This window comes from Brachionichthys hirsutus, chromosome 4 (assembly GCF_040956055.1).
Source record: "Brachionichthys hirsutus isolate HB-005 chromosome 4, CSIRO-AGI_Bhir_v1, whole genome shotgun sequence".
NCBI classification, from domain to species: Eukaryota; Metazoa; Chordata; class Actinopteri; order Lophiiformes; family Brachionichthyidae; genus Brachionichthys; species Brachionichthys hirsutus.
Genome location: NC_090900.1, coordinates 617742 through 632631, shown reverse-complemented (window position 1 = coordinate 632631; position 14890 = coordinate 617742). Strand labels below are relative to the sequence as shown.

Genomic DNA, 14890 nt, shown 5'->3' with positions numbered 1-14890 from the left:
GCTGGCTGTGATGCTGCAGATGTTTAAGAGAACGTTGGGAAGCAGACTGCATGGTGAAGTCCAAGGAGCGCACCAGGCAGGTCAGGATGAAGCTGCGGCGAAGCTTAAAGCCGTCCACCGAAACGTAGAGGCCAAACGAGGAGAGCACTGATCAGAGATGCAGCCAGGAGGAGGCCCACCGGCGCCTGCAGCGCCTGCAGCTCCACCGGCGCCTGCAGCGTCTGCAGCATCTGAAGCTCCACCGGCGTCTGCAGCGTCTGCAGCTCCACCGGCGCCTGCAGCGTCTGAAGCTCCACCGGCGCCTGCAGCATCTGAAGCTCCACCGGCGTCTGCAGCGTCTGCAGCTCCACCGGCGCCTGCAGCGTCTGAAGCTCCACCGGCGCCTGCAGCATCTGAAGCTCCACCGGCGTCTGCAGCGTCTGCAGCTCCACCGGCGCCTGCAGCGTCTGAAGCTCCACCGGCGCCTGCAGCATCTGAAGCTCCACCGGCGTCTGCAGCGTCTGCAGCTCCACCGGCGCCTGCAGCGTCTGCAGCATCTGAAGCTCCACCGGCGTCTGCAGCGTCTGCAGCTCCACCGGCGCCTGCAGCGTCTGAAGCTCCACCGGCGCCTGCAGCGTCTGCAGCGTCTGCAGCGTCTGCAGATGCCAGACTGTTGCACCTCCCTTGGGCTCATCTCGGCTGTGTTTTCCAATCCAGGCCTTATTGGGGATCAACGGGAACACAAACACTCATGAGCGGAAGGAGCTCCCGATTGGCAGCGATTGTATCCTGAAAGGAAATAGGTCAAACACTTTTACGGATCCTACGGTCGTCATTCGCGACCGCTTTTCCGCTTTGCGGGAGTTGCTGGAGCCTATCCCAGAGAAGGGGGGGCCACACAGAGACGAGCACCCACTCACACACACACTACCGACAATTTGGGGCAGCCGATTGACCTAAACTGCATGTTTTTGGAGGAACCCGGAGAAAACCAACGCGGAGACGGTGAGACGGCACAGATAGGATGTTAGAGTACAAGTACAGTCAAACAGTAGCATGTATTACAGTACAAGTACAGTCACACAGTAGCATGTATTACAGTACAAGTACAGTCAAACTGTAGCATGTATTACAGTACAAGTACAGTCACACAGTAGCATGTATTACAGTACAAGTACAGTCACACAGTAGCATGTATTACAGTACAAGTACAGTCAAACAATAGAATGTATTACAGTACAAGTACAGTCACACAGTAGCATGTATTACAATACAAGTACAGTCAAACAATAGCATGTATTACAGTACAAGTACAGTCACACAGTAGCATGTATTACAGTACAAGTACAGTCAAACAGTAGAATGTATTACAGTACAAGTACAGTCACACAGTAGCATGTATTACAGTACAAGTACAGTCAAACAGTAGCATGTATTACAGTACAAGTACAGGCAACAATAGCATGTATTACAGTACAAGTACAGGCAACAGTAGCATGTATTACAGTACAAGTACAGTCACACAGTAGCATGTATTACAGTACAAGTACAGTCAAACAGTAGAATGTATTACAGTACAAGTACAGTCACACAGTAGCATGTATTACAGTACAAGTACAGTCACACAGTAGCATGTATTACAATACAAGTACAGTCAAACAATAGCATGTATTACAGTACAAGTACAGTCACACAGTAGCATGTATTATAGTACAAGTACAGTCAAACAGTAGCATGTATTACAGTACAAGTACAGGCAACAATAGCATGTATTACAGTACAAGTACAGGCAACAGTAGCATGTATTACAGTACAAGTACAGTCAAACAATAGAATGTATTACAGTACAAGTACAGTCAAACAATAGAATGTATTACAGTACAAGTACAGTCACACAGTAGCATGTATTACAGTACAAGTACAGTCAAACAGTAGAATGTATTACAGTACAAGTACAGTCACACAGTAGCATGTATTACAGTACAAGTACAGTCAAACAGTAGAATGTATTACAGTACAAGTACAGTCACACAGTAGCATGTATTACAGTACAAGTACAGTCAAACAATAGAATGTATTACAGTACAAGTACAGTCACACAGTAGCATGTATTACAGTACAAGTACAGTCAAACAATAGCATGTATTACAGTACAAGTACAGTCACACAGTAGCATGTATTACAGTGCAAGTACAGTCAAACAATAGAATGTATTACAGTACAAGTACAGGCAACAGCAGCATGTATTACAGTGCAAGTACAGTCAACAGTAGTATGTATTACAGTACAAGTACAGTCAAACAATAGCATGTATTACAGTACAAGTACAGGCAACAGTAGCATGTATTACAGTACAAGTACAGTCACACAGTAGCATGTATTACAGTACAAGTACAGTCACACAGTAGCATGTATTACAATACAAGTACAGTCAAACAATAGCATGTATTACAGTACAAGTACAGTCACACAGTAGCATGTATTATAGTACAAGTACAGTCAAACAGTAGCATGTATTACAGTACAAGTACAGGCAACAATAGCATGTATTACAGTACAAGTACAGGCAACAGTAGCATGTATTACAGTACAAGTACAGTCAAACAATAGAATGTATTACAGTACAAGTACAGTCAAACAATAGAATGTATTACAGTACAAGTACAGTCACACAGTAGCATGTATTACAGTACAAGTACAGTCAAACAGTAGAATGTATTACAGTACAAGTACAGTCACACAGTAGCATGTATTACAGTACAAGTACAGTCAAACAGTAGAATGTATTACAGTACAAGTACAGTCACACAGTAGCATGTATTACAGTACAAGTACAGTCAAACAATAGAATGTATTACAGTACAAGTACAGTCACACAGTAGCATGTATTACAGTACAAGTACAGTCAAACAATAGAATGTATTACAGTACAAGTACAGTCACACAGTAGCATGTATTACAGTACAAGTACAGTCAAACAATAGCATGTATTACAGTACAAGTACAGTCACACAGTAGCATGTATTACAGTGCAAGTACAGTCAAACAATAGAATGTATTACAGTACAAGTACAGGCAACAGCAGCATGTATTACAGTGCAAGTACAGTCAACAGTAGTATGTATTACAGTACAAGTACAGTCAAACAATAGCATGTATTACAGTACAAGTACAGGCAACAGTAGCATGTATTACAGTACAAGTACAGTCACACAGTAGCATGTATTACAGTACAAGTACAGTGACACAGTAACATGTACTACAGTACAAGTACAGTCACACAGTAACATGTATTACAGTACAAGTACAGTCACACAGCCCCCCCGTTTGTCGGGGGGGCTCCAGATGTGAACTCTACGGAGGTCCAGCTTTCTTCTGCTCTTCTGTCTTGTGAACAAGACGCTCCACACCTCCAGCTTCCCTCCTGCCATATTTGCTGTTTGTCTTCGAACCTACAGCATGGTTCAGTGAGCATGCACACACACACACACACACACACACACACACACTGTACATGCACAGAAAGACTCTGGCAGGATTAACCAGTGAGGCTGGCGTTGAACTGACAGCTGGGTTCTCCAGTCTTGTGATGGAGACAGCAGAGGGACAGACGATGGGACGGGAGCCGTCCCTGCAGGATCCTGGACGACGATGACAGACGACTCCCTGCAAACGTCGTCACTCCGCTCTTTAATCATCCCAAACTTTGAGGCATGGACGTTTGCCCCGCATGGAAGGGACCCTTGGGTCTGTCAGCTCGAGGCTGCGAGTGCGACGCTAGCGTGAGCATGAGTCGCCCGGTTCGTGCGGCAAAGTGGATTCGTGGATGCGCTGCCGATGGGCCTCGGCTTCGGTCGCACCCTGATCTCTGTCTTCCCCCCCTTCCAGGGTGTGGTGGCAGCAGAGAATAGCAGGGGGGGTCAGCTCCTCGAGGAGCCAAAGACGTTGCCTTTCCGAGCAAACACCTTCAGCCTCCAGGTGTCCATCCAGGATGTCCCCCCGTTCCTGTGGAGCATCAAACCCTTTACTACCTGTCAGGTGAGCAGAGGCGGAGCAACCACTTCTCATTTCCTGTTTCTGCTCAAACAGTGAGTGATTTGTTTTCTGCACTGGTATTTTATTTAAAAGAGACATGTATATAAAGATATTTAATGCACACAGTAAACAACCCCGTGCTTTCCTGTCTTGTAATAATCGTACTATTGGTGTTGTTGTTGTTGCAGCCTGCAGTTTGAAACTAATTCTCAAAACACAAAAGCAAACTGATTTCCTTCTGCCCACTGCTGTGTTTACAGCTTATGTGTGAGGAAAGCACCAATTTTGTTTTACTCCTCTTGTTTTTTTTACCTTCATTAACCACTGAGAAGTGCTGCTTTTATTTTACTTTTAAAAAGACGAGGCCGAAGTAGCAGCCATGCAAAATCACATGTTACAAAAACATGCCTTGCACTTTCAAGGGATAGAAGTGTTTCTACTTCCATGTCCGAGCTGCAATGTAGCAAACTGGAATGGTCAGAATAGATTGGAGCATGGGGGGGGGGGGGGCTAGCTGGTAGCAACCTGAGCTGAGACAGGCTGCGGTTTTACCGGTGAAGCCAGGACTCAGACAGGCCCAGAAGACGAAGCTCGCTCCGCTCCTCATCGGCGCTGGGCTGGCCAGTTCCAGCGCCCAAAGCCAACTCTGCTGGAAGAAGCTGCAGGTCGACTGTCTGGGTGCAGCGTGGCGCAGTGGGCAGCGCTGTTGCTTCACAGCAAGAAGGTTGCATGTTCTGTGTGGAGTTCCTCTGTTCTCCGTGTCTGCCTGGGTTCTCTTCACATGCAGCTTGGGTTTCTGGTCGCACATTGTGAGCGCGAATGATTGTTTGTCGTTCGCGTGGCCCCTCGATGACCTGGCGACTCGTCCAGGGTGTACCCCGCCCCTCGCCCGTAGCCAGCTGGGATAGGCTCCAGCCATGTCTCGTCAACAAGGGGGAGGATGGACAGCCGGATGGATGGACGGATGGATGGACGGATGGATGGACGGATCGACGGACGGACGGGCGGATGGACGGACGGATGGATGGATGGATGGATGGATGGATGGATGGATGGACAGATCAACGGACGGACGGATGGACGGATGGACGGATGGACGGATGGATGGACAGACGGATCAACAGACGGACGGACAGATGGATGGATGGACGGACAGACGGATCAACAGATGGACGGACGGACAAACGAATGTTTCTCGGTGAAGTCGTGCTACATCTAACATTAATGACTAAATACAAAAAACATACAAGTACAGACACATCAGCAGCAGCAGGAGTGGATACACAGATGTGTACTAGCAGCAGTAAACTAGCGTAATCACGCAGTGCAAATGGAACAGTGCAAGTTGTATTCAGGAGTCCGGGACAGAATTATTAAGTGTTCATTAGTCTTACGGCTGAGGGGAAGAAGCTGTTCTTGTGGCGGGAGGTTCTGGTCCGGATGGACCGTAGCCTCCTGCCTGAGGGGAGAGGGTCAAAGAGTCCATGTCCAGGGTGAGAAGGGTCGGCTGTGATCCGACCTGCACGCCTCCGAGTCCTGGAGACCTGCAGGTCCTGGAGCGATGGCAGCTTGCAGCCGATCACCTTCTCCGCAGCACGTACAATGCGCTGCAGTCTGTGTCTGTCCCTGGTGGTGGCGCCAGCGTACCACACGGTGATGGAGGAGGTGAGGACGGACTCCACGATGGAGGTGTAGAACTGCACCAACATCTTGGTCGGCAGCTTGAGATTCCTCAGCTGCCGCAGGAAGTACATCCTCTGCTGAGAGACGGATTCCATCTGGTTTTGACTTGACTTTTATGTCCCTCGTCAGTTTTGCGAACTCTGTTTTCACACAGTTCCCTCTTGAGCATCATGAAGACAGAGGATTGAGATGATTGTCTTTGCGTTTGGTAGCCAAAGCACCAAAGCCCAAGTTATGAATGCTGTTTCATGCCTGTGCCCCCAAAGGTCTGGCCGCTGGCTGGAGGCCCCCTGTCATCCAGCTCTGAGTCTATCATTCCCCCCCCCCCCTCTCTGCTCCCAGTCTCCATTACCCGCAGCCCAGATGAACGCTAAAGGGTTAAACCTGGGTCGGCATGCTGACCACTGTGGCTAAGAATCGTCTACAGGTCACTCTAAATATGCAGATACGGCCGAGAGGCTCCAGGAGAGGTCGAGGGCGTTTCCCACAGCTGGGCCTGTTCTCTGGCACATCAGAGGCCGTCCTTCCTCTGCTGCCCGTGGGCCCCATGCACTGCGCAGCAGTCGTTAGCATAACAGTAAAGCTAACTTTCAGATACACAAGGGATCAAACAAGGTGGGGGTCGGAGTCCATGTTCATGGAGGGAGCTGGAGAACCTGCGTGTCTCCTGTGTGGAGGAAGTGTGGGGTACTGAAAGAGTATAATCTGAGACATTATGGAACGAAACACAGACAAAAACAAGAATACGGACACGGAGCAAAGGCTGCAGAAGGTTGAGGAATTAAAACGAGGCCTCAAATCTCAACGGGCTCTGTTCAGAAAAGCCAAATCACAAAGCAGGCTGTCGAGGCCAGTTTTATTCTGGTAGAAGAGATCTCTAAATCAGTCCGGCCGTTTACAGACGGGGATTTCATCAAAGACTGTCTGCCTAAAGTTTGCCCAGAAAAAAAGCAACACTAAACGTGAGCCTGAACAGGAACACCGTTCAGAGCGAATAGACCAGTCGTCCATCAATCTGAAGAGCAGCTTGACTATATGCAGCCATTTTGACATTTATCAATGAGCAATCGATCAGACCGGCCCTCGGCTGTAGCTACATGTTTTATTTGGCCCTCCCTCCATTTGACTTTGACCCCCCTGTTTTATCTCATGCGACTGTGCCACAGATGAACCGTGCCATTCAGAGCCTGGTGTTTCCGATGTCCGCAGGAGTTCTCCTTCCCCCAAGTGTGGTGCAGCAACAACCAGCGGCCCCTGCACTGCGCCTTCTCTCTGCAGAGATACAGCCCCGCCACCGCCCAGCTCTCCTGCAAGATCAGCGTGCGCCAGGTCAAAGGCCACGAGCAGATCCTGCAGGTCTACGCGGCTGTGGCTGAGGTGAGGCTCTGCACCTACAGCGGGTGGGCGGGGTCACTCTGACACTCGACCCTCCCTTCCCAGCTTGCATGCATATTGACAGAGCAAGGAGGATGCTGTCGTTCTTCATAAACGCAAGCCAAGCACAGACACCAGGTATCGTCCACGTCGAGGAGCAGCAGAGGGGAGGCTGCGCACTGATTTTGCTGTGGGGGGGGGAGGGGCTTCAGGACAGGATTTAAAGCTGCTGATTGGAGCTGTGGGTTTGAGTTATCGGCACCCTCATTGTGAGGTTTTATAAGGTGGGTCCGCTCAATCAGAACCACCAACCCACAGAGCGACGGCGCTGGTCACCAGGCTCTGACGACGCCTCTGATTGGACATCCAAACTGAGCCCAGATTTTAACCACATTTCCAGACAACCAGCAAAATAAAATCGGGACGTTTCCCGCCCATGTTCAGGAAGCATGTTCACCAGGATAAACAGCTGGCGCTGCCGCTGCACACTCTCCAGGGCACCAGTAAAACGCCGCGGAGGAAGGGGTGACATCATTACTGAGCACCAATCAACGTGGTCATGGCTCCTCCTCTTCCTGCGTCCCTCCCACCTGAGATGTGATTGGAGGAGATGAGGAGGAACAAAATACTAACTGTTGTATGTGTATCCTCCCCCATCCCAGCTGGGTGCCGCGCCTCCTTTCTATCACACCGTGTACTTCCTCACTCGTCCCACAAGGCTCCTCTTTCCTCCTGGGGGGATGGAGGAAAGAGGAGATGAGATCTGCACCAGGTTTAAACATGATGGAAATGCATCCCGTCCTCCATATGATATCACAATGTTGTGATTAATACTAAAACTTTAGTTTTAGATTTTCCCTCGGGTCCTTCAGGAGGTTTTTGTCCAGCAGGTTGGGGGTTAATGTGGAGGTTTCGAGTAACCAGGTCACTCAGACGCTGAAGTCTGAGCATAAGCTTCTCTGCAGGAAGGGCAGCATGAAGCATGTGTTACCATGGTGACCATGGTGAGACGTGACCGGTACCAGTCGGTTCCACGCCGTTCTGATAGATCCATTCCGCTTCTGTTTCTCCAGACTGAAAAAGAGTGGGTTCCCTCTTTGATGCAGACAGACTGCAGCTTCACGTCCCAGACGGGCCCCAAGGCCTTCAGGATCCCCTCGTCCATCCGCCAGAGGATCTGTGCCACCTTCGACGCGGCCAACGCTAAGGGGACGGGGACGGGGACGGGGACGGGGGAGGACTGGCAGCTCTTAGCCCAGAAGCTCCACTTAGAGCGGTGAGTGTGCGCCCTGAGCGTGCACGCTGCGTGCACGCTGCATGCCCGCTGCATGCACGCTGCATGCCCGCTGCATGCACGCTGCATGCACGCTGCATGCACGCTGCATGCAGCGTGCACCAGCAGCCTCGTTAACGCGACTGGAGCTGCAGCTTAATGCGACGCAGCTTTGGTCGTAAACATTCTGAGCGAGTCGGGCCAGAGCGACGCCACAGACCTCGTTGTGAACAGGACGGGATATGAAGCGAACTGTGCCTTTGATGTTGGACACTCAGTCCTTGAGCGAACTGTGCCTTTGACGTTGGACACTCAGTCCTTGAGCGAACTGTGCCTTTGATGTTGGACACTCAGTCCTTGAGCGAACTGTGCCTTTGATGTTGGACACTCAGTCCTTGTCGTCCTGCCAGTTCTCTGGGACCCCACAGGTCCTGATAAGATTCCCTGTCCGTGCTCTGAACTGGTCCTGATGGGACCAGCGTCTGCACCGTAGCTTCAGGAGCAGCGGTGAAACACTGCCCCCTACTGGGCTCCACACAGCATGGATGAAAGGATTCCTATCCTGCCGTCATTGCTTTTAGATTTTTAATTCAATTCAATTCACTTTTATTGATAGAGCGCCAGATCACAACATAAAGTCGTCTCAAGGCACTTTACAGGATTAGCAGGGAAAGACAGAACCCAACTTCACCCACAAGAGCAACGGAGGCAAGGAAAAACTTCCCTTTAACGGGCAGAAACCTTGGACAGAACCTAGGCTCATGGTGGACGGCCATCTGTCTGACCGGCTGGGTTGAGAGAGAGAGAGAGAGAGAGAGAGAGAGAATGACAGGTCGGAGACGAGTCAAGGAGATGGATAGGGAAGTGATAGTGAGACAGAGCAGGAGCAGACAAAAACTAAATGCTAATGCTAGCGATATAAAGCTATAAATGCTAATGCTAGCGATATAAAGCTATAAATGCTAATGCTAGCGACGTGGACATCAGCGCTGAGGCCACAGGTCCAGGTTCTGCAGCACCACGGACAGAAGGACTAGCGACGTGGACTTCAGTGGTGAGGGACACAGGTCCAGGTTCTGCAGCACCAAGGACAGAAGGACCTGAAAGAGAGAGAGAGACAAACAGCAGGAGAGAGCGAACAAGACTACGGGGAATAGAGACATATTGCACACATCTATTTATAACATGAATAATCAGATAAAGGGGGAGGAGCTCAGTGTGTCATGATGTTAAGCCACCAATGCTGCCTAATGACAGCATATTGATTATATTGATTACTGCATCGATTAACTATAAGCTTTGTTAAAAAGGAAAGTCTTTAATCTACTCTTGAACATAGAGATGGTGTCTGTCTCAGGAACCAATCAGGGAGCTGATTCCACAATAAAGGAGCTTGATAACTGGAAGCTCCGCCCCCCTGTCTGCTCTTGGACATTTTGGAACCACGAGCAGGCCAGCGTTTTGGGACCGCAGGGTTCTAGTGGGGCAATACGGGATAATCATCTCTGTAAGGTACGGAGGGGCCTGGCCAGTGAGGGCTTTAAAAGTGAGTAGAAGGATTTTATATTCAATCCGTTCCCTAACAGGAAGATTTTTAACAATCAGAAGATGTCAAGCCGTTGGCATGACAACCAGAATGTGTGTTTTTATTGCACCAAAGCTGCGTTTCAGCGACTCTCTAATGAGCCTGTTTTCTAATGCCTGCAAAAAGACATCAAGGCCGCTTTCATGCGCTCGGATTCACAACAGATCTGAGTGCTGTGGCTAACCGCTCATGCAGCGCTCTCTTTAAGCGCACGGAATTAGGCGTGTGTCTTATGGTTGCCATTTGGACACCTGAGATAAATGCTTGGGGGTGTTGAGTCCTAATAATCCTTCATTTACTGCGACGGTTATTTGAAATGTTTCTCTTACATCCATTTAGTGGTCCTAATAGCAGCAGCGGCATCTGTTAGCGTGGCGTCGTCGCCATAGCAACAACTGCTGCTGATTCAAGGCCTTTGTTTTGATCTCTAGGCCTTCATTTACTAAATGTTGAAGTGAAACTAGATCATCCAAATCATAAACTGTGAGTTGACTCTGAAAGCCCAGCGTCAGAGTTTTATTTATCTCACGATGGTGAAAAGGGGATTCTGGCATCAGGATGGGCACCAAAATGTTCCATCTGTCCCTGATCCTGATCCTGTCCCTGATCCTCATCCTGTCCCTGATCCTGTCCTGTCCCTGATCCTGATCCTGATCCTGTCCCTGTCCGTGATCCTGATCCTGTCCCTGATCCTGATCCTGTCCCTGATCCTTATCCTGATCCTGATCCTGATCCTGTCCCTGTCCCTGTCCCTGATCCTGATCCTGATCCTGATCCTGATCCTGATCCTGATCCTGTCCCTGTCCCTGTCCCTGATCCTGATCCTGATCCTGAACCAACAGCTCCACATGGTTATAGAACTGAATCGTCGTCCTGACAACCCAACCTACATTTAAGAAACGCTGTCCATCTTCTTGTTCTTACGTGTTAAATGTGATATTTTTATATTTATTTATTTATTGATCTGGTAAAAATCTGTGTATTTGTAACTGTGAAAAACCCGAAATAAATCTAATCCATATGTTTATTAAGCCACAGAAATGAGGCACATTGTAGTCATTTTAAAGTGTGTGCGTGTGTGTGTGTGTGTGTGTAGGTGTGTGTGTGTGTGTGTGTAGGTGTGCGTGTGTGCGTGTGTGCGTGTGTGTGTGTGTGTGTGTAGGTGTGCATGTGTGCGTGTGTGTGTGTGTGTGTGTGACGCTGTGAGATAGAGATGTATCGAGCGATGAACTTGATCGGAATGAAATCAGGCACATTTAGCCTGTTCCACTGTGATGAAGATAAATTGATCGGTGATTGATCAGGCTGCGCTGCTGATCGGTGATTGATCAGGCTGTGCTGCTGATCGGTGATTGATCAGGCTGCGCTGCTGATCGGTGATTGATCAGGCTGCGCTGCTGATCGGTGATTGATCAGGCTGCGCTGCTGATCGGTGATCGATCAGGCTGTGCTGCTGATCGGTGATTGATCAGGCTGCGCTCCCCCTCTGCAGGAACCTGGGTTACTTTGCAAAGCAGCCGAGCCCATCAGCCGTCATCCTGAGCCTGTGGGAGGCCCGCCACCAGGGGGCGGACCTGGACTCGCTGGCCAGCGCCCTGGAGGAGATTGGCCAGACCCACTCCAGAAGCCCCGCCCAGGACCAGCAGATTGGCCAGACCCACTCCAGAAGCCCCGCCCAGGACCAGCAGATTGGCCAGACCCACTCCAGAAGCCCCGCCCAGGACCAGCAGATTGGCCAGACCCACTCCAGAAGCCCCGCCCAGGACCAGCAGATTGGTCAGACCCACCCCAGAAGCCCCGCCCAGGACCAGCAGGCAGGCTGTGTGTGAGGGACACGCTGACAGAGGAGTCTGCTGCCGGCTGCACAGGCTGAGGGGACACTGTGGACGGTCGTCCATGAGTGGACAGCGTCCCCGCGCTGACCCTGCCCCGGACAGACCCTTGTCCCGCCGGTCCACTGGATGTGTGTGTGTCGTGTTCTCCGTGTTTGTGTGTGATCGTTGTCGCTCAGACCAACTCGCTCCTCTCTTCTGTCCCGCTGTCCCGTCTGGGTCCCACCCTTTGCCCACGTATTTGCATACAGCTAATATAGCGGTGGGACCGAGCCCCCCCCCCCCCCCCCCCCCCCACACACACACACACATTTCTGTGTCCACTACTATATTTAAATGAAGCTGCTGATTGTGAAGGCAGGAATTCATCTCCTTCGTCTGGCTAGAACTTCCGGATCATGAATCGGTCCCTCCCCCAGGAAGCTGTATGACATCATTTCCTGTTGCCTCTCCTCACGCTCTCGGTTCACAATCGACTCGCGCTGACGGTGAGTCGGGTGAAGTTCGCGAGCCAAACATGTCTGGAGCTACCGTGCCTATTATGGGATGGCCATGCGTCTGCAGCAGGTGCCGCAGCGCCCTGGGCCAGAACCAGGGGCTGACCGGGGAGTGAGTGAGTGCTGCTGCCTTGCCTCAGGGCCTCTGCCGACACTGTGAACGGGTGAATTCTGGCTGGTGACGTCAATAACGACTTCATGTATGCGTCGTCTAGCTACAGTCATTAGACGTCAGGTCAAGGTCTCATCAGACCTGGACTCGCCTGATCAGGTGAGCTTTACACCACCAGGTGAGTTGCGTTTCACGTGTTAGAATCCAGCAACCAGGAGCGTCAGGACGTTTTCAGAAGACGCTGAAACTCAGCCGGTCCAGAGAGCTCAGTCGTAATGAGTTGGACTCAGCTGGAACTAAAGGGGACCGAGGAGGACCAGCGCTGGGTGAGCAGGTCCTCTGAGGACAGCGTGAACTAAAGGGGACCGAGGAGGACCAGGGCTGGGTGAGCAGGTCCTCTGAGGACAGCGTGAACTGGTGCGTATCCACCAGCGGTCCAGATCGGCAGCGCGGGGAAGGGTCCAGCTTTGAGATGGGATCTCGGGCCTTTGGGGGGGCTATGAGCTGCGTGGAGTCTTGTTTGTTTGCTTGTTTGTTTGCTTGTTTGTTTGCTTGTTTGCTTGTTTGCTTGTTTGTTTGCTTGTTTGCTTGTTTGTTTGTTTGCTTGTTTGCTTGTTTGCTTGTTTGTTTGCTTGTTTGTTTGCTTGTTTGTTTGTTTGCTTGTTTGTTTGTTTGCTTGTTTGCTTGTTTGCTTGTTTGTTTGCTTGTTTGTTTGCTTGTTTGCTTGTTTGTTTGTTTGCTTGTTTGCTTGTTTGCTTGTTTGTTTGTTTGCTTGTTTGTTTGTTTGTTTGCTTGTTTGCTTGTTTGCTTGTTTGCTTGTTTGCTTGCTTGTTTGTTTGCTTGTTTGCTTGTTTGTTTGTTTGTTTGTTTGCTTGTTTGCTTGTTTGTTTGTTTGTTTGCTTGTTTGCTTGTTTGCTTGTTTGCTTGTTTGCTTGCTTGTTTGTTTGCTTGTTTGTTTGTTTGTTTGCTTGTTTGTTTGTTTGCTTGTTTGTTTGCTTGTTTGTTTGCTTGTTTGTTTGTTTGCTTGTTTGCTTGTTTGCTTGTTTGTTTGTTTGTTTGCTTGCTTGTTTGCTTGTTTGCTTGTTTGCTTGTTTGTTTGCTGTGATGCTCCGGGGAGTATTTAGTGGTCTGAAGTTCACCTGCTGCCCTGAGGAGGGCGCCCAGGTCCTTTTAAATGCTTCTGTCTGACTGAAATGGATTCAGGTCAGAATTTGTGCGACTCAGAACTGATTTAATTACTGAACCTTTCAATACGCATAAACCGCACAAATTCACTGAGAACCAACAACCTGCAGCCTCTGTGCCCCCGACGCGCTGGCGAAGCATCCGGGGTGTGCCCCGCCTCTCGCCCATATCAAGCTGGGATTGGCTCCAGCATAGGGAGATGGATGGATGGATGGATGGATCCAGCCTTTATTCTGCAGGAGAGATGCATGCTGGGTAAATCGGGTGAATGCTGCCACGCTCACAGGAAGCCCATTAATGTCCAGAAAGCCACGCCCCCTTTCCACACAGACGACCTCCTATCCAGAGATAAACATCAGCACTCATGGAATTCTGGTTTTAGATGTTCCCAGATGTTCACTGTTAAAATTAACACCACCATCCTAAACGTCACGATATTTATACATGGGATTATTGCCTTGCTTGATTTCTAGGAACGCAGAATCGGAATGAATTCACAGTTTCACGGTTTCTGCACTGACACCTGCGCCATCCTTCTAAATGCATCGTGGAAATTCCTTTGGCTGTTTGTGTGTTATTAGAGAGAAAGTGTATTTTTTTCTGATCCTGTCTTCAAACGTTTTCTCCCTAATCCCCCCCCCCCCCCCTTCCGTTTGTTCCCCCGGTGGCTGGAACCCACATCGGTTCCATTATCCCCACAAAGCCCAAACCGTCTCCGGCCTCCGTCTCCGGCCTCCGTCTCCGGCCTCCGTCTCCGGCCTCCGTCTCACACCTTGTCAACGCCATTAAACTTCCGAAGCAGTGAAAATGAAATTATGGGATTTTGGCCTGCTGTTGATTATTGAAAGTAATTCCGAGGTAATTTGTACATCATCAAATAAACCCCCTGCCGTGATCAAGGACTTGCTCTGGACTCAATCATCTCTGCCTGCTTCTCATTTGTTGCCCTCAGTAGATGATCAGAAATGATATGATGACTATTCTGAATCTGATAAATGCGCTATGAGCATTTTATTTATCTGCATCCAATCCTGTTCATCTCTGCTGTGAGTGAAGGCAGTAAAACAGATAACCCCCCCCCCCCCCCCCCCCGAGTATCTTTAATTGTGACAAACTGGATTCCCGTCTCCATGCCGACAAACGAAGGACCTCTGGCCGCACACACGGAAACACACGGCTCCCCCTAGCCGTGTGTTTCATCGGCAGCAGCTCCACGCTCGACGCCCACTGCTGTATCTCACCGGCGTGTTGGGGTTCACACACACACGCACACACACACACGCACACACGCACACGCACACACACACGCACACACACACACACACACCTCCTCTG

General features: G+C 49.9%; 1 protein-coding gene across 1 annotated transcript in view; it reads left to right on the top strand.

Moving 5' to 3' along the window:
• Positions 1–11758, top strand: part of LOC137918001 (netrin receptor UNC5D-like) — a 151780-nt gene extending 140022 nt beyond the window's left edge. The window contains exons 14-17 of the mRNA XM_068760744.1: positions 3868–4017; positions 6907–7074; positions 8145–8347; positions 11422–11758. Coding sequence (XP_068616845.1) covers positions 3868–4017; positions 6907–7074; positions 8145–8347; positions 11422–11758 — 858 coding nt within the window. The remainder of the gene's footprint in view (positions 1–3867; positions 4018–6906; positions 7075–8144; positions 8348–11421) is intronic.
• The last annotated feature ends 3132 nt before the right edge of the window (positions 11759–14890 follow it).